At 38.4% G+C, this 25580-nt stretch overlaps 1 protein-coding gene across 13 annotated transcripts in view; it reads right to left on the bottom strand.

Annotated features, from left to right (window-relative positions):
• Positions 1–25580, bottom strand: part of UBR2 (ubiquitin protein ligase E3 component n-recognin 2) — a 124545-nt gene that overhangs the window by 70621 nt on the left and 28344 nt on the right. For 11 of the 13 annotated variants that reach the window (XR_006280278.1, XR_006280279.1, XR_006280277.1 and 8 more), the window contains 10 exons: positions 20812–20919; positions 18158–18246; positions 16743–16841; positions 13689–13852; positions 13504–13603; positions 12194–12322; positions 11152–11335; positions 8589–8650; positions 7519–7629; positions 2708–2773 (listed from right to left, as the gene is read on the bottom strand). Coding sequence is in view for 9 of the 13 variants with exons in the window: in XM_038397673.2 (XP_038253601.1) it covers positions 2708–2773; positions 7519–7629; positions 8589–8650; positions 11152–11335; positions 12194–12322; positions 13504–13603; positions 13689–13852; positions 16743–16841; positions 18158–18246; positions 20812–20919 (1112 nt within the window). In the remaining 4 variants the exon portion in view is untranslated. Of the gene's footprint in view, positions 1–2707; positions 2774–7518; positions 7630–8588; positions 8651–11151; positions 11336–12193; positions 12323–13503; positions 13604–13688; positions 13853–16742; positions 16842–16913; positions 17013–18157; positions 18247–20811; positions 20920–25580 lie in introns of all 13 variants that reach the window. The other 2 variants (XM_038397674.2, XM_043511847.1) reach the window with 2 other exon arrangements.

Raw genomic sequence — 25580 nt, 5'->3', positions numbered from 1 at the left:
TCCCAAAAGGGTAAGAACAGAAGAATGGCCCTAGTGGGTCAGACCAAAAGGTCCATCTAGTATCCTGTCTTCTGACAGTGGCCAGTGCCAGGTGCCCCAGAGGGAATGAACAGAATAGGTAATCATCAAGTGATCCATCCCCTGTCGCTCATTCCAGTTTCTGTCCTTTTGGGCTTGCTGAAGGAAACACATGAAGAAACAGCCGTGCTGGAGCCAGAAGGACCAGTCTTGTAGTAGCTTAGCACAGAAGAGGAACACTCCCACAACGATTATAAAAATTGGAAGCACGCTTGCCCTCTGGATCTGTGCGAAGGTGTGGCTTTCACAGGGATAGGAACAGCAAGAGTCGGAAAGAAATGAAATCTCTACCAGAAGAAGAGTTAGGGCAATGCTCCACATGCTCCCTCTGCTTCCCCCATCATTTGTCTTCAGCATGCTTGTGGGATTCATGCTTCTCTTTCACCTTCCCCATCTTCCCTGTGCTGCAGGGAGGGATGAAGGGTATTGAATGCTGCATCCAGGCAACAGAGTCTGTCCCTCATGCCATTGTTGCATTGAGTGGTGGGGATTTAATGGGACCTGGTGATTCACTCCAGCCTAGAGGAGCTGGAGCAGAAGATAAATCACTACAGTTTGCTGAACAGGTGAGCAGCTATTTCACGCTGACTGTCACCTTTCCCACCATTAAACTAGTATGAGATGGATATCCTTCAATCCTGGGGGCTGATCACCAGTTTTGGGATACGGAAGGGATTTTTACCATATGGCAAAAGTGGGAAACTGCTGCGTGGGTTATCACCTTCCATTCAGCATCTTGGAAGCCTATTTTAGGGTTTAGAATTACAATCATCACAACTTTGACAGGTTCCATGGAGATGGTTCAGCAAGTGTTTAATCCGAGGTCTCTGTAATTCTGTGGGTTGCCTGGGCATTGGTCATGGGCACAGTATGGCATGATGAGGTAGTATGCCTCAGTTTGTCCTACAGTATGTGGCTCCACCTATCTCTCCTATCCATAGCAGAGAGGATGACAGAAAAGCAGGACTCTGGCTTCCAGTCAGGTCCCTGGCCAGGCCTGACAGCATACAAAGCCTGCCCTCAGGTCTGTAGTACCTGGGATCACTGGTACTAATTGAGGTCTCCACTGCAACCACCCCACTGGGTAGTTTGGAATGGTTACCTCATTTGGGTAGTAGTTTTAAATACAGTTTTGGCCTGTGCGTTTAACATACTATGGCTATGGTTTCCATATCTGCATCAATATACAGGGAGAAAGAAGAGCAGGGAGAGCCATGGCCAAACCAGCCACCTGAGTTCTAACACCCCCGGTACAAGAAGAGCCACACTGGCTTCTCCTTGCTCTCACAGCTCCCTTTAATGCAACACAAAGGACAGAGGAACAACAGGCTGCGTTATCCTCGACACAAACCCCCATCTCAGTCCTTCTCCCCATTCAGGGGATTTATGGTGGTGGGGGGGAGGAGGAGGAGGAGGAAGATGCTTGTTTCCCAATTCGTACAGAGGCTGGGGCATTAAAGAGTAGAGGGACATCTCTGATCTATCTGCCGTTATCTCTGGTATGGATGTTTGTTCCCCACCTTGCCTATCATCCAGCTAAATACTTTGGGAAGGGATGGAAAGTGTCATGGATTCTTATCGTGCTTGGCTCTATCAATTCAGGGTTTAGGGGTGCCAGCCACTACCACACACCTTCCACTAACTACAGGGACCCCGGCTCTACTGCTGCCAGAAGGCAGCTTTAAAGGGCAGAGCTTAGGATCAGGGATTTTTGGGGACCCTAAACACTCTTAAATTCTTGCAAAGAGAATATTTTAAATTAGATTAACATTGGGCAAATACAGGCCCTGACACTTCACTCTAACCTGAAGTGGGGATCAAAAATAGAGCTGCTCTTGAATATTCATCTTAATATTAATCTAGATGATAAAATTAGGGCCTTATCTTCTGAAGTGATGAGCAGCTCAATATCTTGTTAGGTCAGGCCTCCTGTGTGTACCGTTGTGATAGAGGACAAAACCAAAATCCAAGATTTCCAAATAAAATTTTACTTATACTTATGCAAAATATTGCATTAAGGAGATAACATCTTGCACATCATATGTCTGAAAATTTTGTACTTTCTATACTTACAAGTAACAATGATTATGATAACAGAGTTGCCAACCCCAAATGTTCAAAAATCATGAGTCAGAGCCAAAAAAAAATCATGGAATGGTCTTAAAAATGAGATTTTAGAAATAAATTTGGGGTCCTTTTCAGTTACATTCTGGTTTTTGAGCTTTTATTATTCAAGTTTCTCTTTTTAATCATGAGGGTGAGATTTTTATTTTTAAATAATGCAGAGATTTAGATGATCAGGGTTTAAGAAAAAACACCAGATATTATTGGACTCATGAAAATTGCAAGAGTTGGTAACACTGATAATTGAAAGCAGCCAGATTGAAATGTTTTCTCCCCAGTTTTTCAGTTTGTTTACTTAGTTCATCTGACAGCTCTACAGAATAGTCAGTTTCACAGTTCCCCCTAAATGGTATGTTCCTCCCTTGAAAAAGACATTTTAACACAAAAGGGAAGAATTGAAACCCCTATAAAAAAATGTGAAGTTAAAAATTCAGAACATACAATATGAAGGTTTCTCTATCAATTTAATATACATATACAACATATAACACAAAGAAGCAATTACCTGAAGCATTATTATATCTTTATCAAACATCTCCCTTCTGCATTTCACATTATGATAGTAATAGATCTGAAAAATAATGCATTTTATTAATAAATTCTCCTCCTGCTCTGAAAATGCTTTCTTTACTCAATGGAGAAACTAACTCCCTGTCTCATGATAGAGGATAAGAGAAAAAGGGATGAATTAGCCAATGGATTAGAGGAATGCCTGAAAAATCAAATGCACATTGGATACCTATGTACCTTTGACTCACTGTGAGGTGATATATTTGAAGATAGGTAAAGAGAGAACTGGAACAACCCATATATCTAGGTTGCCTAATATTTTCCATTAGGAAAGACTCCTGATTTCTTTTGAAAAATTTTAACACCCTTATTTGTTTGCCATTGTTTGAAATTCACCAGTGAGAAAGTCCTGTGGCCAAAAAAGTCTCTTTTTTCTCCCATGACATTCAGTTCAGGTTGGCTGACAGACACTTTTAAGAACTGCCATTTCCCTTCTACTGAGTGCATGGTCAACATTTTAATAGCATGCCCATACAATTTAACACGAATATTTTAATTTAAGTCTGCCTCACAGTACGCCCAAGGCAGCAGCACCAAACACACTGTACAGGAAACCCAAGGAACAGACACCCTCTCCAGGAACTTTTGGAGGGTGGGCCAGCACCACAGACTTACCAGGTTCCCCCCAGCAACCCCAGAACTCACTACATGGCTCCAGTGGCCCCCCCCACCTCTAGGGACATCACATGGGGATGAACCTCCCCCAACTCCAGGTGAGGAGGGGGTTGGAGGGGAGAGATCTGGATGAGACTCTCCCTGAACCCCCTTCCCACTCAGATGTCCATTTCTACCCCAAATCTCTAGGAAAACAGCTTTTTCCTCCAGATAACTAGCTCAAGCTGTGTTGCAATGCTGAAGATTCAGGGTTCAAACCCTAGTGATGATGCACAGTGGACCAGTTGTTATAGCTGCACATAACAGAATTTTTTTACCTTTTTCCTTTAAAAAAAAAATACATACCAAAAGCCATAAGCTAAAAGCACTGCACAGTCAAGCACATGAAAGTTAGGAAGAGCCAGAATTTAGGCTGCCCATTGTGGAGAAGAGACCTCAATATTGATGCAAAAACAATATTAATAAAATTATAACTTACTATTTTAAAGTAATTACAAACTTGTTTGCACCTTTTCTGAATGTTGAGAGATAGCTACAATACTGTTATAGCCAGGATCTTGGAAATATTACAATAGGTATATTTAGCTACTTATGTTACAAAATGTTAAAGTTCTGCAACATTTCTCTTTTACCAACAGAAGTTGGTCCAATAAAAGGCACTCTCTCATCTACCTTGTATATCTAAAGTTAATCAAAGGAATTTCAGAAAGTTTCTGTTTTTTCTCCCAAGGACAAGCATACCTCAAGGAGGCAGACAATGCAGAACATACATGTTTGAAGTAGAGGGTGTGTTAAAGTGTATTATCAGTAGTAGGGACTGTTAATTAGTAGCATGAGTTATCAGAGCAATAAACGAAGGCATATTAGCGGGTCTATTAGCCTGCTCTTTGCAAAGAAAACCTCAGTTAAAGCCACACATGGAATTCTAGAAATAATCTAATGGAAATTAATTTTATAATTACTCTAAAAACTTCATTCAGATAAGCCTCTAAGAAACCATGTATGGTTGGAAGTATTTTAAATGTTCAAATGCTTAAGATGGCATAAACTTGTTTTGAAATGTATATCTGGTTTCTAAATGAAAAAAAGAGTTCATATAACAACTGCCTGATATTATTATATAAATAGTAACTTGTTTTATGTACAAATATAGAAAGGTAATTTGATGCTATAACTGGTTACTAATACAAGAAGTAATTTAAGTACAGAATATGGATATGGCTGGAAATTAGTTAGTTGCTGGCATTAGGTTCAAACAACTCAATACACTCAGGAAGATGAGAAAAAATTATTAATCCAAAAATTGTCATACAGAAGAAACAATTTAAACAAACTTAAGAGTTACTTAATTTTAAAAGATTGTTTTGAGAACTGAAAATTTCAAATACAAAGAACCAGAGTGTTTGGGAGTTTTTGAAAACAAGTTTTCATTTCCTGTCAAATTCTAATAAAAGTTAAATAATCTCTCAGAAAATGGACTGAATAAAAAAAAAAAAGGTTATAACTAGCTTTGAAAGTTGTCTGCGTTTGTTTTTCTTGTGGCAGGAAAACATCAATTAAAGAAATGTTGCATACTCATTAATAAACTACATATTCCTAAGAACAAGGACCATCCACAAAGACATGGAGCCAGTGAAAAGAGCGACAGCACTGACCTTCAATCTAAACAAGCCTGAAAAAGGAGTTTTCTCCTATAATATCATGAAAATAGGAGAAAGGATATAAAAGATCTTAAGTGGGCACACCACCCACGCACTTCCAGCTACTCTTTTTAGACAGCAAGTACACCACAACTTATGCTTTCCATCTCCACAAGCAAGCTGCCACAGGCAGATAAGAAAAAGAGAAAACTCGGGAGGAAACCAACCACGGAAAACCTTTCCACAACTTCAACATGGATTGGTGAGAGGAAGTTAATTCAAACACTATATTTAAAACTCTTATTGGGTATTGAAATGCTATTGTAACTTAAAGGACTAATAGTTTCTCTTGTTAATCACCAAGTTGTTAGTATGTGTACTCCTGGAGAGAAGACAGGGGCTAAACATCAGTAAGCAGAGAAATAGGGGGATTTAACATTCTTAATATTGCTTAACTGGCCTGTCTCAAGACAACTCCTTAAGTGGCTTCTTCTAAATAACTGGTTTAAATATTTTTTTCAATTTCATAGGATGTATTTAAAACTGCTTACTTTAACAACAACAAACTGGTTGTTTATTTATTAATAGCCAACAGGTCAATATACCATGAAACAAAATTGTTTTGGCCCTCTATTAACATTTTTATAGTTATCTAAGGATATACAATGGAATGGATTTGCAATCATATTAGTCTTGAGTAACAAGTTAAGAAGAATTTTGTTTCAGGAGAAAACCACCACTAGAGGTGTAATCTCTCTTAAAAGCTCCCCACAGAGAGATGTACAAAGAGATTGTAACAAAAGTAACCAGTTTATCATTTGTGTTCTGTCATTTGTGTTCAGAGTTCCCGCCCCTTCTTTAATAATAAAATAGCCATGGTTAATAATTGTGAGTATTCTGCTTGGTCTTAATCAGGGTATCCCCTAAAATACCTAAAAGAATCCCAATAAAACTAAGCCATGAGAGCCACACCCCAAGAGTAAGAGAAACAATTACTAAGCACTGGCCTACTATTGTTGCTCTGAAAAAATATTTTTAGTCATTTTTAAAATTAAATTACTTGGCCTCCAACAATTTAAAACTATACCTTTCAACCCTATACCACACACCCTTAATGCATGTACCCAAGGAGGCTGAACTACAACACCATATTTAATTATATCATCACATACAATTTTTTCCACGGGACCCATCTTATTCATTGCACAGGATGGATGGTGTTCAAAGGATGAATTAGGATTGAGTAGCGAATGAGGCTGTTTGTAGGAGTCCTGCCTCATTTGTTGCAGAAATTGGGAAGTGTGTAGTGAATGTGGTAGGGGACTAAAGGGGGAGAAAGGATGGTATTGTGATTAAGTGAAGTGAACACCACAAACAAGAACTGAGCTCTTTTCCTGGTTCTGCCATAATCTATGTTATCCTGAACAAATCATTTTGGCAGGTAGCCACTAGCTGCGTGTTCCTTGTTTACTGAGTGCTCAACTTGACATACATGGGGCCTGATTTGCGGAAACACAGAACTCACACCTGCAACTGAAGTCAATGGGAGCTGTGCATGCTCAGCACCTCCAAAAATGTGATCTGGAGGCATGAGCACAAGGTTAGAAATTATGATATTCAGAGTTCTAATCCTGGTTCTGCCACTTATTGTGCAGCCTCAGGCTAGTCTTAGTCTCTATTTCCTCATCTGTAAAATGAGAACAACACTACTCTCTAATCTCACAGCGGAGACATGCAAATAAATTAATATTTGTGAGACACTTCAATATTACAGCGATGAGCACCCTAGAAAAACGGCATAAGGAAATACTTAATTCTGTATTTCTTGCAGGCTTTGAATAGTGTGCAATAAATAAGTCTGGGGCCATTAACTGAATGAAGAGAATAAAAATCTTTAGCAGCTGCCTCATTTATTCAGCACTACCTGGCCTGTTTATTCAATGAGGCAGGGGTCCTGTGGAAACAAACCTTATGTGAGCATGTAATTAAAGACGGATTAAAATTTTCTAAATCATGTAGTAGGTGTGTTTTGAAGTGTAGGTCCCAAAAACTTTCAGCTGGATTTAGGCTCCTAAACTCTCATCTATACTGCAAAAACCAGATCTGTGGCAACGTCTCAGTGCCCAGGTCAACCAGCTCTGGCTTGTGGGGATCATTCTACAGGGATAAATATAGCTGCATGGTTGTTTGGGCTCTTAAACCTATCGAGGGGGCCAGGCTCCAGCCTGAGCCCAAATGTCTACACAGATGTTTTTATCCCTGTAGCACAAACATGGGTCAGCTGACCCAGGCTCAGAGACTCACAGCTATGGAATTTTTTTTTTTTGCATTGTAGACATACCTTCAATGACTTTTTAAAGTTAGATTAGGAGGTTTTTTTGTTTTGTTTTTAATAGAAAGAGGGTACATTCTAGCCATTTCCAACAATGGCACAAGGACCATTACAACAAACTAGCATAAACATATACATCACAGCTATCAAACCACTTACTTGATTAACAAGGGAGAACCCATTTCTTCTCCACATGCCTGCATGCACTTGGGCACATAAAACTAGACATCGTAGCGGGTGTTCTATTAACAAAGGTGGGCTAAGTTCACTCTACAGAAAATAAAATATAAAATATCAAAACCTTAGTTTAATTACCAAAAATGTAATTTAAGTTGACATAAAACCATTGAAGACTTTTAGGAACAGAAAAAGGGAACACAAACATATTGCAAGTGTTTCATTAAATAGATTAAAATGAGTTAATCAACCCTTCCCGTTAACTTATCCCACATTTTACCTTTGCTTGGTATTGTACTGGCCAAGGTCAATATCCCACTCTTAAAACCCTTAGCAGTTTTTATACTTTAAGCTTCTTCTGAATGTGAAAAAAAAATGCATCAATACTATCATACTATTTAATATTTTTGGAAAGTTAATCATAAATTGCTATTTTTCCTCTTAACTCTCTATCATTTTCTTCTTCTTCCTTTTGTTTGATCTCTTACTCTGTGTAGCCCTTATTCATTCAAAAGTTAACTATTTCTTCTTTTACAACTCGGTGTCATCTCTTCTGCCAATTCAACCCCCTCCTCCTTTCTTTTCTGTATGTTCTTTCCATTTAGCCCTTTTCTTATAACGTCCCACCTCCCTCTCCTCCACACTTAAAATTTAAGCAATGTCCAAATTTATATTTAAAATGATTGCATGAAGTGCCCCAAAAGAGACACGTGGAGAATAGGAGAGTATTGGATCAGGACATGCTAAAGCTGCCACTGGCGACAGAAGGAGTTAACTTCTGGCAGCAATCCCAAAACTCAGCTTCAAACATGAAAGGGAGACAGAATATCAGAAACAAAAATGGAGATTTTAATATAAAAATCTTTAAATGGTTTTAATAAAACAATGATTGTGGATTGACTCAGAGAACTACCAATATTTGAAACAGATTGTCTTCCTAAATAAAGTAAACAACAAAAAAAAGTTATTTTGTTACCCTTAAATTCTCAACAGTTATAGAGCATTTTTCATCTTCAAAGTGTATTATAAACATTAATTAAATTTCACAATACCAGTGGTAACAGCTCTGGAAACTTGTATGCCACTTCACTTTTGCTTAGCAACACATGCAAACCTGTATGGATATCCAAAATAAAAAAAGTATACATTTTAATACATACTTCATATTAGTCTAAAAAAATAAATACATCTCTTGCAACAATCTGCATAGTTTAAGCTTTCCACAGTTTTAAGACACATCAGTACATCCAGCCGAAGTCCCCAAGCCACGCAGAATGTACACACAATCAAATTTTCATACATCTCATCAAGACACCTATGAAATTACATATGAGCATGTCAAAGATTAACCTTTGGATGAAGTCTGTTTCTATTGTATAGATCCTTTTTTAACCAAAATATTGAAGTTATCCCCATCTCAATCAAACAGAGGCCATAACTGGCAGCTAATATAATGAATGAAATTCAGTTAATATAGCATTTCAATAGGTACAAAAAGATCACCTCATTTAAACAATTTTATTCTTTTCAGATTTTTATACTGCGTTTCTCCCCATGGTATCTGACCTTTCCTAAGGCATGCCCTCTCAGTTTTGCAGTGTATATAGAACACAGCACACACACACACAGTACACACACACAGCACACACAGAGTACAAGAAGTAAAGCTCTTTCCCTTGTCTTGAAATAATATTCAGCAACAAAGGATACATGTTTCATTAATACCGGCTCTCCTCATAAAAGAGAAATATTCCCCAGTTACCATCCTTTACCTATAAGAATTATAGCATTCAAAAACCAGTCGGAGAACACTTCAATCTCTCTGGTCACTCGATTACAGACCTAAGAGTGAAAAGAAAAGGAGTACTTGTGGCACCTTAGAGACTAACAAATTTATTTGAGCATAAGCTTTCGTGAACTACAGCTCACTTCATCAGATGAAGTGAGCTGTAGCTCACGAAAGCTTATGCTCAAATAAATTTGTTAGTCTCTAAGGTGCCACAAGTACTCCTTTTCTTTTTGCGAATACAGACTAACACGGCTGCTACTCTGAGACCTAAGCGTGGCTATCCTTCAACAAAAAAACTTCAAAAACAGACTCCAACGAGAGACTGCTGAATTGGAATTAATTTGCAAACTGGATACAATTAACTTAGGCTTGAATAGAGACTGGGAATGGATGAGTCATTACACAAAGTGAAACTATTTCCCCATGTTATTTCCCCCCCAGCCCCGCACTGTTCCTCAAACGTTCTTGTCAACTGCTGGAAATGGCCCACCTTGATCATCACTACAAAAGGTCCCCTCCCTTCCCCCCCCACTCTCCTGCTGGTAATAGCTCATCTTAAGCGATCACTCTCCTTACAGCGTGTATGGTAACACTCATTGTTTCAAGTTCTCTGTGTATATAAATCTCCCCACTGTATTTTCCACTGAATGCATCCGATGAAGTGAGCTGTAGCTCAGGAAAGCTTATGCTCAAATAAATTTGTTAGTCTCTAAGGTGCCACAAGTACTCCTTGTCTTTCTATAAGAGCAAGTTACCAATGACAAACTCATTTTCCCTTCTTTCAGTCTTCAGACTTTAATTTAAGAACTATTAAACATGACAAGTTTTTCTTAATTGCAACACTTCTGCTGCTAGTGAAGATTCAAAATAATTTGACCCTAACCGGCTGAACTTGCAATATCAAATGCCCATTTAATTTCCAATATTTAACTGTCAGCATGCCAGTCACTCTTGCTACTAAATAACTTACTGATTCCACTTGAGCTAAAGTTCAGGCAAAGGCCAGGTCAACATTACAGACTTCTGCCAGCGTAGCTATGTCAGTCAGATGTGTGAATTCCTGACTTAATGGCACAGCTCTGTCCAACCCCTAAATGTAGACAGTTCTATTGGCAAAACTGTGCTCTTACCAGTATAGCCTGTTTTATTAAGGGTGCAGTTTTACTATACCAGTAAAAGTAATACTTTGCTGGTATAGCTGTGCTCATGTTAGGAGCACCTTGCCAGTAGGCTAAGTATACCAGTAAAACGCTCCTAATGTAGAGATAGCCTTCATCTATTTCCAATACAATTGCTCAATTACTGAACCAAAATGTAAGGGGAAAAATGCAATCACTAGCTAAATTCCTGATGAACAATGCTGGTTGTAATGCATAGATAATATTTTGCAGCCATTTCTCTAATACAGTAGTGTCCAATCTTTTCAGCCTGGGGGCTGAACATATTTCAAAAACAGCATAGAACCATAATCCATACATTGGGGCAGATCCTCTGCCCTGTTCTACTCCCCTTTGTTCCACTGAGGTGACACAGAAGGAGCAGAAACCACCTGCAAACCCCCTGTTGAGGATTCCCAGGGCATAAAGAGGTCCCAAGCAGGCACAGTGCCAGCATAGCCATCCCCCTACACCTCTCTTCCCCACAGCCTCTGGCATGGAGATGTCTTGGGGAGATGGCAAGCCTTGGGGAGATGGCAAGAGTACATTGTATTCTGGCTATCCTCAGATGGCATATAATCTCATATCTATGATCATGCGAGATGCATATGTGCATACATGTGTTACTTCAATTTTCTGAAACATTTTTAAAACCAGGTTCATTCCTACCTGCAAGTAAACGAGAAACTGGGAGATGAATGCTAACTTTTTCCTGAGAAACACAGTATCTGATGGTCTCAACAGAATGTCCACATATACTGAGAACGATAGGCTGTTCACCATCAGTAAAGCCACTGTGACACTGCATCAGCACAGTCAAGCATTTCTTATAAGCCTCAATAAGTACTTTTTCCTACAAAAAAAGATTGTGGTTTACAAACATCATGAAGAAAACAGAGCCCTTTGAAATGATGTACAGTCTATAACATACTAAATGCAAAAATACTTTGTGTTTATTTTTTCTCAATGCAAAGTTTCTTTTACTTTTCTTAATATAATCTTACTATTTTAAAATTAAATATTTAATTTTCTTATTAGCACAGAAGGTCAATGGTTCCTCTCTTTCCCAAGTGCTGTTCACTCATTAAAGAGGACACAAATCACCAAGCTAAGTCAGATTAAATAGTAGTATGTATCAGAATTTACCGTGTACCTGTCGCTATGAGCCTGCTGACAATGTTCATGATTATGGTGAATATTTACAGTTTAAAGTCAAATCTAATATTTGACTAATCTGGGCTCATATGTTCCAAAAGGAGCCCTCACCACATATGAAGTCCTATTCAGCAGGTCCATTTAAGGAGGAAATTGTCATCAGAGGGATTGCAGATCATCCTGTTAGAATTCAGCAATCTATTTTCCTCTCTGGATGGCATCAAGAGGGCCTGGGACCTGATAACTCCTCTATTACAAAATTATTCCCCTCTTTCTTCTCCAGTAAATATACTCTTAAGGCACTGTGTCAATACAAACTTTTGGATACTTAGCTGAACTCCAAAATGTTCAGAGTGATCTCCTATGTCCATTCCAAGAAACATTCACAGATTTTTTTGTTAATTCAAACCTTATGTAGATTTAATCCATCACAGATTATAAATACTACTTCTGGGCAAAATAAATCTGTGCAGGTATGCATGTTTGTTCTATTACTATTAATTAGATACGCATCTACCTACATCTCCCTTCATATATAAAAGCAGAAGCAGCTTACATCTAAAGCACACCAGTCCTGCATCATTGAAATAACATGCGTTAATTTCATCTGTAATGTAAATGCTGCTTCCCATTCTGGTTCCATTTCGATATGCTGTCCTATTTGACGAGTTATTGGATCCATACCCTAAAAACCACAAAGAATCATACAGATTAACTGTTATTAAAAACTCCTACTGGGTGTTAACATAAGACTAAGTGGGTAACTACTTATACAGTTTCAACATTCTGCTCATATCACAAAAGTATAGAAAAAAATCTTGAGAAATCAAAGAGCCAAATTTAAAAACAAAGAGGAAAAAATGGTTTAAACAATTCAGGATGCAGAGGAGATAAAAGAATACTGGATTAGACAGGTCACTGGTCTGATTTGGTAAGGCAAATCCTATTTTTGATTTAGGAAGCATCTCGAATTGAAGACTGAGAGTCATTAATTCTCTCTACATAAGTCTTTAATCAAGAGGCAAAACCTCAAAAAGGAAAAACCTCTAAATACCAAATTCAGTTTGTTAAAGATGTTTCTAGGGATTTATTTTTTATTAGTTTGTGGATATGAATAATTTAAAACCCAAAACGACATTCAAGCATGGTCTGATTATGATGGAATGCCCCCAGCAAAAATAAATGTATTAAAAGATGAACAAAAGCTAACATTTTCTGGGAGAAGCATGCTATCCAGTCACTGAGCACTGAGAAGAGTGAGTGTTGTTCGGTCAGGCCTTTTTGCCCTAGTAGTAGTTTGTCGTTATAAAAGCATCATTAGTCTCAAAATACTGAAAAAATTTAGAACATGTAATGTATTAAAGCAGTGGTCCCCAACGCGGTGCCCACAGGTGCCATGGCACCCGCCGGGCAGACACCCCATTGCCGAAATGCTGCTGCCGCCGCCGCCGAACCATCCGCCAAAATGCCGCCGAGAAGCGTTGTCGTTTCTTGGCGGCATTTCGGCGGCGATGCTTCTTGCCGCTGCCACTTCTCGGCAGCATTTCGGCAGCGGGGTGTCTGGCAGAAAGGTAGGGGACCACTGTATTAAAAGGATTAAAAAAAAAAAAAAAATCACAGTAAAGGATACCATCATGGCCATAAATTAATAAAATTCCTTGGGACAAGGACTTTGTTTCCCAGTATGTTTGTACAGAGCTGAGTACACTTGGTAATGCTCAAATAACTAATTTCCTGAAGATTACCAGTATTTTGAAGTAACAATTTTACTAATGAAAAACAAAATGTGTTCTACATCTGACAATACTCATTTTACTAAGACAGAAAATTTATGGTGCTTATTTTAAAATTCACAGATTCACATACCTGCATACACTTTAGTAACTCTAAGAAGGCATCAAAACCCTCTAAAAACTTTTGCCTCAAGTCATTTGTCCAGTCAGCTGGCTTGCTTATCAACACATACCTGAATACAGTAGAAACAAATTTGTGAGTTAGTTTTAATCATTTTTTAAAGTACTCATTAATTTGATTAGTATCGAGATACTTACTTGAGATCCAAAATAAGGCTCTGAACCCGCCTGAATTTGAAAGCTTGAAGGGCAGTATATCGTTCAAACTGAAACCTGCCCTGGATGTCACGGTGCCTTAAGTGGTCCATAAAAGTTTTGATGATCGTGGTCATAAGATTTTCTTCTGTTATCAGCATTCGAGCCTATGCCAAAAGTACATTAAAATTTGTTGTAATCAACAGACATCACTGACAGGAGAAAGAGGCTAAATTAATATTGCATTTTTACCAGTAAAATCTATGCCTTTTCAGTCAAAACATTTATATTGCTGGTGTTCCTCTATATTTTAACATTACTTTAAAACGGTGTTCATAGGGGAAAATAAAAATCCATCTGTAAAAACTATCTACTGCCTACCCCCATGTCTATCATGCTGACCAATACGGTTGCATTTCTTTGTCCTCCCCCATTTGTCTGAATCCACCTGTTGCCTCGTCTTTTACTTAGATTGTAAGAGGTGTTGGGGTAAGGGTCATCTCTTTTTTTTTTTCTGGGTTTGTAAGCACCAGGCACAATGGAGTTCTGGTGCAGAATTGGGATGTCTAGTGACTATGGTAAGAAAAATAAATACCCCAAAAGATTTTCTGCAATATTGCCAAAGAAAATCAATTAATTTATTTGGGAATGAACGCTGAGGCTGCAAACAAAAGACCAGAAAGATATTCCTGCTTCCTCTTCACAGTTGTTTACTGGGTAAAATTTTCAGCAACTAGTCATTGATTAAGTAGTCTAAGTACCATGGACTTTCACTGGAACTTAGGCTCCTACATCACAGAGGCCCTTTGAAAATTTTGCCCACTACCCTTTTTGAGGACTTTCCATTCTTTAATTTAATTCACCAGTTTAAACATGTTTTTAAGTACCCTGATAATTTACTACACTATACACAAAAAAAAGCACTAAGTGATAAAAACTTAAACCAAAACTGCAATCTAATTTAAATGTGTGGTCATCTTGAAGGATTGATCCCTAATTCAGCATGGTAATTAGAAACATGTCTAACTAAGTACATGAGCAATGCCACGGAATCCAAAATGATAAGCATGTGCCTGACTTTAAAGTACATGAATAAAGTACTAATTTAATAAGATTAATAGGGTTAATTAAGTTAAGCCAATACATAATGGCTTTAATTGGGGAAACATGCTAGCAAAGGACCTGGAAATGACACTGAGGCTTTTGACTCTAATCTAATTGATCTTATTTTTTAAAATATTATCTTTATACTTCAAAAAAGATTTTTTGTCTCAGGTCATTATGGCTACAACTCTGACCTCTTTCACACTTCCTTTTAGGCTTCTCTCGCTCTGATAACACTTAAAACTTTTTTTAAAAACATTGTATTTTGGGAATATGCTTTAAAACATAATTTTTATTTAAATGATTCAAGTATTTAACTAACATTACCTAGATAAGCCCCACAACACCAGCACAAATGGTAGTGATGCCATTTTACAGAAGAGCAAACTCAGTATAAGTGGTATGCCCTAGCACACATGGCAAGTCAGTGACAGAGCTAGGAAGAGAACCCTGACTTCTTGAATCAAGAGGTAAGAATATGCTACCAGCTGACATCTCCAGCACCTAGCAAACTGTTAAAAACAAATAATTTAGAACAGTTATCCTGAAATCAGTTCCTAAAACACCTACCTGACTTCCACAGTCTCAGAAATTTAAATCTACCTTTAAGTTGATTCCACTTGGAAAACTTCCAACAGCATTCTTTTTAGAAATATTCTATGCAAGTCAGATTTTCTTTCCTCATTTTATTTAATTTCCAAAGATGTCTTCATGAAGATAGAGTAGATCTCAACAGAGATTCTAAGTATTCTTCACTTTAAAAAATAAATTTATGATGTACAGACAGCATGATTTCTGTTAGAAAAAAGTTTTACAAAATCCTGCAAAAGGCAGTAGTTGATTTTTAATAGAAACCTTATTGTAACAGGTTGGTCTGTGCATTTAAATTAAAAAGGAGTGTTCTCAGTTCACATTCAAAGAGAACCAAGAGTCAAGAGAGACCTGCAAAGAGGTTCTCCTGTGGTAGAACCAGCATGGTGGTGGACTGGGGAAGCCTATCAGGATTAAATCAGACCAAAGATGCTGTGGAGACCCTGCCCTAAGAAAAGAAAAAAAGTTTAAGCCCAGGTCTTCCCAGAGAAATCCAGAGGATGGAATAGGATTGTCTGATGTCCTCAGGCATAGAGAGAACTGGGGAGTGGAGAGAAAATATAGCCTGAAGGAAGAATAAATTGGAAGCCCTAAGGAAAGAAGAATTTGAACCTAGAAGAGCCAAAGGAACTGCAGATTTATTCTCTGAGGATTTAATAAATCAGATCCCAAGACAGGGAACCTTATGTGAACACTCCTAGCAGCCGTGTTAGTCTGTATTCGCAAAAAAGAAAAGGAGTACTTGTGGCACCTTAGAGACTAACAAATTTATCTGAGCATGAGCTACAGCTCACTTCATCGGATTCATCCGATGAAGTGAGCTGTAGCTCATGAAAGCTTATGCTCAAATAAATTTGTTAGTCTCCAAGGTGCCACAAGTACTCCTTTTCTTTTTACTCCAGGCTGCTTATGGGTGGAATGGAGAATCAAGAAGGGAATTGAAGTATGGTAGGTGCAGTGCCACACCATGGAGCGGTGTGCTCTGTAACCACACCCTACAACACCCACCATGGATATTTGGCGTAGTCAGAAGTTAAAACTATTTATTAAATGGTAATCTCTCTTTATATATTCATTAATGGAAAAAAATTAAGAGATGTTTCCAAAACAAAAGACTAGGTCCCATTTACTCTGGGAAGTTCTGATACAGATTCAAAATTTAGCAGCATAGGTCCAGCTCCACTTAGTAAATTGTACCTATATTTACAAACTACTAATTAGTTTTCATAAAGCCAACAGCACACTGATTTGCACAGTAGTACTACAAAACGTTCAGAGAAATCTAGCGGTCTATAAGCTCAAGTTCTTAGTGCAGCTCCTAACAAAAAAAAAAGTTTCTTTTTTTAAGTCTTTAGTACTTACAAGTGAAGGCACTGTGAATATCTGTACCGAGAGGTCAGCAATTGAGAACTCTCTGTCGTGGTCATCTTTCACATAATCACTCTGCAATCGCTCATAGTTCTATTAAGAAGGAGGCAAAAAAAGGCAAGGAGTGCCAACTATCAGTTTTTAAAAAAGGCAAGCACTACTCACCAGAGTAGGTACAGTGAAGAGTTGGACAGATAGAGCAGTCACCGACACTGCCCGCTCGTGATCATCCTCCATAAAATCTCTCTGCAACTGCCGGTAATTCTAAACAACAAGGAGGAAATTCACCTCTAATCCACACTGACCTGACGTTTGCTTTAAATTCAGATGTCTGCACTGGGGAAATTCAACACTATAATAGGCAGTGGTACTGATCCATCATTAAGAGGAAACCTTGCACAGTGGGATGACAATTTACCAGCCCATGTGTAACCCACACACCTTCTGGGTGTGGTGTTCTGTCCCATCTAGTGGCACTGAGACCACTTAGAGAGAAAAAGACAGAGATTATGAGTCTGCTCTACAGCCTTAGCCAACAGCCAGTTGGCTTTTAGCTCATGCGGTAGAGGCTCATGCACTACGCTCCAGAGGTCCCAGGTTCGATCTTGCCCGCCGACAACCAGGGTCCGTTGGCATTACAAGTGGGGGCTCATCCGGAATTTCAACTGGGAAGTCTCTAAAGCTCTGGACGTGCTTCCTCAGCTAGTGGAAGTATATAACCCACACACCTTCTGGGTGTGGTATTCTGTCCCATCTAATGGCACTGAAACCACTTAGAGAAAGAGAGAGAGAGAGAGAGAGATTATGAGTCTGCTCTACAGCCTTAGCTAACAGTCTGTCGGCATTACACATGCATAAAATCAACTCACCCATTCTAATTACCACTATGAAGACTACTACTATTTTATTTACTAATTTAAAAAAAGTTGTTTGAGGCAAGAGAGTGAGCAGAATGTCAGAAAGCTGATTAAAAGCATCTCAAAAATGAGTTGTTGCAAGAAATAATATTAAGTATAGTTGACTTTCAGAGGTCACTTCTGGGTAGCACTACCAACAATGGTTAATGACTGATTCTCAAGTAATGGGACCCTAGATGGTTGGTTGGGAAGGATAAAACATCAGAGGTGATGCATTCTATGTTAGAGATGATCTAACAACTGCATTAGATTGGGAACCCAAAAGACCTATTTTCTTGACGGGTGGTAAGGTACTATGATAACTAAGTTTTTGAACACAGAAGGAAATCAATAGAGGTTCTTATTTAAAAAGAGTTTCACCTATCAAAAAAACAAACAATCCCAACCAATATTCCAAACAACAGAGTACCATTAGTTTTTGTATGTTCTACTTGAAACTGTTTTCTAGGCTATATTTTGAAGCATTGTCCATTCATCATAAGAGTTACTTACTCTTGCGAACCGGATAGCAAAAAGTTTCTTGAATTTCAAATCCATAAGTAGACTGCTCATGAATAACTGATGGTACACGCTTCTAGCTCCTGTTAAGAAAATGTACATGTTATTTTGCCATTACTGACTGTCAGATTATTATGGAAGCAATTGTAATGGTAGCCTCGTAAAGAAAGAAGAAATTTTGCCCTCCAATCTAGAGGGAAGAGTATTTTGATAACATTTGACACTTGATAGAAAATGGAGAGGACAAGCTTCAGGTCCCCCCAAAAAGTACTTTTCCTGTAGGGTTATTTCTTCTTCCCTACGTTTTTCAGCACCATTAAGGACATGTCAACTGTTGCAAGGAAATACAAAAAACAGTGCACTCAGGATTTGTCAGATAAGAAGGAACTAGTTCAGAACTATTTTGTTTTAAAATATGTTTGTTATTTTTACTAATTCTCCACATAAATTCCATCACTATGTTGTTAACATAGTTTTTAAAAACAAAATCTTTATAGACCAGTTTTAAGTCAAATACCAATAAACAAACACTTTAAATTGTTTAATGTGGAATGATTACAGATATTTGTTTCCCCTGAAAATTGGCAAATAGTTCCAAAAGTTACAATAGAAATCTAAACTTTCATTCTACTGCCTGTTTACATGCAAGATTCTGCAACAAAAAAAACTTTGGTAAACGGAAGGGATGGTCAATTATCAGTGCCTCATAACCTTCAAGAACGCTGAAGTTGACAGTCAAAAACAGAAAATTCTGAAGACAAGGAAAATACTCAACCACACAAAATACAAATATTAGAAAATCAGGAAAAGTACAGGTAGGGTCATTCTTCCCCTGCTACATGCAACCCTAACTTTTCCCATTTGCCTATTGGAACCATTAGAATGGGAATCAGTTTACAGCACTACACATTTCCTCAAGGCATTTGGAGGTCCGCAGGAAGGAAGAAAGAAAGCAGTATGGGAGAAACTTTAAAGTGTACTTAAATCCCTGCTCTAATGAGTCCCTCACACAGAGACTGCATCACATTATCCTTCATTTAGTTGAAGGGCTTATCTATATTGCTCTGCAGTTTGACTCACAGGGGTGTGAACAGTGCACAAAGCACTTCACTGTAATTCCCCCATGTGAGTGCTGCGGACACAATTTAAAAGTTTCCTAGTTCACATTAACGTATAATAATCATCAGCCTGATTTCCTCTGTGAGGTGGGTCAGTGTCATTATCTTCATTTTGCAGGTGGGGAAACTGAGGCAAAGAAGGGAAAAGCCACTTGACCAAGGACACCCAAGGAGTCAATGGGCAAAACTGGAATTAGAACCCAGAAGTCCTGGCTAGGAACCATTTAGTTCATGCCTGCAGAGCCCACATGGGAGAGTTACAGTGCAGCATGTTAGCGCACACTGCTATTCATACCTGCACAGTCTAAACTGAGGGGCAGCATACACATAGCCTTAGGGTAGGTCTACACTACACTCGCAGACACTCGCAGCTGACCCGTGCCAGTTAGCTCTGGCTCAGGCTAAGAGGCTATTTAATTGTGGTGTAGATATTTGGCAAGGGGCTGCAGCCTGAGTATTTGGACCCTCCCACCTCACAATGTCAGCCTGGGCTCCTGCCCAAGCACCAATTGTCTACCTTGCAATTAGGCAGCCCCTTACCTGAGTCAGCTGGCACAGGCCAACCATGGGTTTTTAATCGCAGTGTAAACATACAATTAGTGCCTATGGAGATGTCTGCCAATCCCTTTTATTACTCCTCAGACCAACACTGTTCAGATTGCACAGTGTGGATTCCTGTAAACACATCAATAGCACACAGATCTGGAGTTGTGGAGTCATCGAGAAAGTGGCATGTGTTTGGGATTGGAAAAATTCTGTTATATTCCCATTCATTGCCACAGGGGCAAACTATGTATTTCCTGGTTTTCTAATGTTTGTTTTAAATGTCATTTTAAAAACAGGTCATTTTGGAGGGGGGGAGGATGTATCTCAGGATACCCTAGACCAAAGTACTCAAAATTTATATCAGACTCTACCACACTCCCCGAACTGACAATTTTCAGGCCAATCATATTAAGCCCATGGATTTTAAACCACTTTGGAATAGCAGCACAGGAGACTTACAGGTGTGTGAACTGCTGCAGTCATTTCCATACGGTATTCTCGGCTCAGTGGGTTTGAATACATCCTGAAAAAATAGCTCTGCATCTTTCTGTCTTTATACAGAACCAGCAAATTTTAAAATTAGACCATTTTGGAGGAATGTGCCTCTGTCTCAGGAACCCCAAAGGATGGCATATTTGTGTTGCTGTCTCTACCCTGGGCCTTCAACTGCCATAGCAATTTTCAGGTCAATATGTATACACATGGAAACTTTACAGCCCTTTGAAAAGTCTGTTCTAAACAGAAAGCTCTTCTCCACCTTCACTATAGTGCTAAAAGGGCCATCCCATTCTTTCACAATTCAGCATAATCCAAATTTGGGAATAGGTAAAACACAGTATATCTGTAAACAGGCAACTGCATCTATAATGAATGGCAATAAAAATTGCCTAAAACATGAACAGATATGACAAAATAAAATGGTCAGAGTGCTTTCTATTAGCACATACAAAGTCATTTTCTTAAAAATAGTGGGGGACAACTCACCTTTCCACAGTTTAGAATCAGACAGCATTAGTTTATCTACAAGAGAAGAATTTTCACCATCTGGTCCCTCCTGTAAACCAACCTGGCACAAGATTCGACGAAGGCCATCTTAATAAAAACAAATCATGGAATAAATACACAAAAGTTAGTTAACAGTAAAAAGTTAGGTTAAATGTGTATGTAACATAATGGAAGTTTACATAATATACTGAGTGTATATCTGTGTGCGCACGTGCGCACACACACACAATTTATTTTTAAGCTCACCAAGAAAAAATAATCAAGGCTTGAAATATACCTTCCACTTTCTTTTGCTTTTGAACTGTCCTCTCATAATAAGAAAGTAAATAAAAGCTAATTCTGGGGGAAGGGGAGAGCCAGGGCAGGCGCATATCAATTATAAACTGCTCATGGGCACGCTCAAAGTGAACAAGGCAGAGGATTAAAGGCCTGGTGGAGCAGTGGACATAAACACTGGTTCCTAAATGCATCCGATGAAGTGAGCTGTAGCTCACAAAAGCTTATGCTCTAATAAATTTGTTAGTCTCTAAGGTGCCACAAGTACTCCTATACTTCCCATGTGTTAGTCAGTGGCTTCCTCATCTACAGGAAACAATTGACCATATCCTCCCTGTTCTCCTGGTCCAGCCATGATTCTATTTCTCAACTCCTGTGCACCATGGTTAGTGTGCTTTCAGCAGAATGAGCAGAACACTCCAATGTCTGGCCTCCCATGCAGCAAAAGTGTTGCATTTCTGCCTACAAATGGCTGCACCAGAAATTAGGAGGGACAATTATTTTTCCCTTTAATAAAAATATCCAGTTACACTGAAAGACTACCAAACTAAGGGTGGGATTTTTTAAGTGTGCATAAATTGCACTTTTAAAAAAATCCCACACTAAATTCATGTACTTCTGCCCCAGATACTAAGATAATAAATCTGTATCTGAGCAGAGATCAGACTAAATCTCCTGTCTCCTTATCCCAGGCTTAATGAGCGTACATTTTCTCCCTCTTGAGGAAGTTAACTAGTAAAAGCAAATTGTTTCAAGAACTGTTTGCATATAAACTGTTATAATGAAAAGTTATGAGCTGAAAATTTTTGAACTCGGGTGTCTAAAATTGGTTTCCTTAGACAGCTAAATGATTCATTTTCAGAAGCTCTGAGCATTCTCAAATCCCAGTGAAATCAAGGACTCAGCACCTTTTGAAAAAATCAGTCCATCTTGATTTAGCTGCATAAATGTAGTTCTAGGAGCCCAATTTTAAACACTCAGGTCTGAAAATGGTTGTATTTTATCATGAAACACCATATGAAGTGATAAAAAGGAAGATACAAAAGGAAACTAAGTTCCTTTTCAGTTTAATGGACGAAGAACATTACAAAAATGGCTACCTATACCATTTTAAACAAACTTTTTCACTTCATGCGTTTTTATACAATGCACCACACCCAGCCGCCGATTAATAAATACACGTTAGAAATAGCTCATGAAGACTACATGCTTCCAATGTTTCAAAACCTGGAGATGGACAAACCTATTAAGTCATCTAGTTTATCACTGTGACAATACAGGACCATTCACTATAAATTTACAAATAGCTTCCACTTATTCTGTTGAGAGTTTATTTCACAGATTAACATCTCTCACTATTGGAGAGCCTAATATAAAGAAAACTCTCCATTTAATCCCATTAATTTTACGTCCTTCTCCTTTTTATAACGTTATATACATCCAAATACTGGTATCTGTACCAATCCCACGCAACCAGGCTTGGCCCACAGGTGGGGGTTTTGAGAAGAAAGCTTTAGAAGTATATCCCCAAAAGCCATTTTCTTCTAATTGGCTGAATTATAAAACAGAAAGTTCTTCTCTGTATGCGAATGTATAGAATATAAACAAAATCCCGTTCTCCAAAAGATGTTCTCTAATAATGGATTTTCATGGAAAAAAAAAATCTAATAATCAATGCATGGACAATTTTAGCATTCAATTAATCTCTTATGGGAAGAACGCTGCAATGGATATTTGCCAACAAAAGAATCACATGATTTATTTCCAAAAATATTAGCTCCTAATCCTCCTCTTCTGCGGGTCTTTGGGAAGGATGAAGGATGGAAATTATGACATACAATGTATGCTGTTGCTCACAACCTACTCAAAAAAAACAGTTGAATACGGTTTCCAAACAAAATAAACTGAGAAACTATCATCCTAAAATAAGAAGTTCCAAAGTTGAAGTTTACATTTCCGTTTGTGAATTGATCACACTGATAGCAATAATCATTATGGATGTACTTTCCCAAAGCAGAATTCTAAGCCCTAGTCCTACTGGATCAGTGAGCATGGATAGAGCCCAGCAAATCTTCAGCTATCCACAGAAAAAAAATTGTGGATTGCGGATCGGATGTGGATACAAATTTTATCTAGAGCTCGGTAAATCTGCAGATATCCATTTTATACCTGTGGACCATTTTTGCAGCTTGCGGATCTGATGCGTCAATTTTGTACCTAAGCAGGGCTCTAAGCATGGAACCCAGTGGATGTGCAGAACCCTGTTAATTTAAATAGGAGTTGTGCACAGGTCAGCACTAACAGATCCAAATAGAGGTTTGGGGCCCTTGCCGGTACCCTTTGAGTTTTATTTTTTCTTCTCCCTACAGAGATTTTTTCAATGTTACATTTTTTCATATCTAGGGCAAACAGTTTGGGTTTGGGTTTGGATTTGAAAAGGAAACTACCTTGTTGTTTAAGCCTGGTGAACAGTTAGAGAAAAAGTTCTGACTTATTTTTTTTACATCAGCTTAGATTGCTAGAGGGAGTTCATCAGAAACAAATCTCAAATATTCCTGCATTTAAAAAGCAACAACTGACTCCTTAAAAAACAAACAAACATAAAAGTTTCCTAGATATTTCTTCTTTGAAGTACATTTCATATGTTACTTAAAGTAAAAAAAAGTCTACGTAATTGCGGGGCAGGAAGACATGGGTGGCAGAAAGAAGTCCATTCACAATAATTATTATTAAATCACAAACATGCTGCTATCTGCAACTATATTAAAAATAGTTTTTTAGAAAGGACAGGGATTAAATAGTGGTATATTTTTAATGGAACTATTTGATTGCCCAAGTCATGTTGAGCAGCTGAGGACGGCATCAGAGGCATCGAAGGGATAAAGTGGCCATCAAGAGACAGGGTTAGAGATTATCAGAATGGTGGGCCCATAGGAACATTTCAGAAATATGAAACCTACATAAATAGTAGAATCTTTAGGGCAATCTCCCCATTTGATATTCAATATGCTGTTCCAGTTATGCTTCTATAAACTATAGACATTTTGTAATAAGGACTTTCCAGTCCTACATAAGGTTAATGTGCGTCTCAGGAGACTGCTGCACTACATGACTTGCTTCAAATTCCTTTTTAAAATTTTACAGCAGGTTGACCAACATAAAACATCCAACTAAAAGGAGTAATGCTGACAGATTACACTTTTGCCTTTCTATGCCCTATTGAAGGAGTCTGATTACAACAGGTTGTTCAGCACGGTGATAATGGGAGGGCAGAGACGTTTTCATTTCACGTGCAGCTATAACAATCCCCCCACTGTGGATGCACACTAAACTCCTAGCATTCAGTTTGTTTAATTTTTATATTGGGAAAGATGAGGAATAAGAACTCCACCACACTGTCCAATAAAAGGTGAATAGGCAGTTTATTTCAAAAAGGATAAGAACTATATGTTTGCTAGTTTATTGTTCATTTACTCAAGAGTTTACATCCTATTATGCAAATACTAGAATAAGCTTTCTGCTTCATGCACTGGCAAAGGCTTTACATTAATTTCATAAAATATGAAGGCCCAGATCATTACTCCTTCATATGCAGCTCTCCTTCTGCCCATGCAAATTGGGGCTCAGCCACCTCTGCAGCACATTTCTCCCCTCCTTCCTTCAGACCCTATGAAAGGTGCTCAGCGGATCTGAGGCTTGCACAAATTGGTGGGCAGAATCTGGATAGGCCGGGAGCGGGAGTACAAAGGCCAAAGACGACCATTTTTAAACTTCTAAATCCCATTTCGTAAGACGACACCTCAGAGAGTACAATATTGCATTTCCGAGGTGCTTAAATCGTTCAGCAAAGTAACTACAAGAGACCCATGTCTTATTTCCTACCAATATATAGAGTTCAGAAATTAGGATGTAAGCATATTATTCTCACCAGCAAATATGCAATTTTTTTTTCCTTCTGAATCATAAAAAGGTTTCATTTAGTCAGTTGTGGGCACAAAACTGTATTGACCCTCACTTTCACTCATATATTTAAGTCACTTATATGCAGGTGCAATCTGGTACTTGACCACAGGACGACTATGAGCCCGGCCGTGAAAAAAAGTTAATGCGGACTTGGGATGCATCAGGCAAGATATTTCTAGTAGAGATAAGGAGGTGTTAGTACCGTTACACAAGGCACTGGTGAGACCACATCTGGAATACTGTGTGCAGTTCTGGTCTCCCATGTTTAAGAAGGATGAATTCAAACTGGAACAGGTTCAGAGAAGTGCTGAAACCTGTCTTATGAAAGGAGACTCAAGGAGCTTGGCTTGTTTAGCCTAACAAAAAGAAGGCTGAGGGGAGATACAATTGCTCTCTATAAATATATCAGAGGAATAAATACCAGGGAGGGAGAGGAATTATTTAAGCTCAGTACCAATGTGGACATAAGAACAAATGGATATAAACTGGCCGTCGGGAAGTTTAGACTT

The sequence above is a fragment of the Dermochelys coriacea genome, chromosome 3 (genome assembly GCF_009764565.3).
Source record: "Dermochelys coriacea isolate rDerCor1 chromosome 3, rDerCor1.pri.v4, whole genome shotgun sequence".
Classification (NCBI taxonomy): domain Eukaryota; kingdom Metazoa; phylum Chordata; order Testudines; family Dermochelyidae; genus Dermochelys; species Dermochelys coriacea.
Note: the sequence above shows the minus strand (reverse complement) of the source record. Positions and strands in the feature narration are given on the sequence as shown.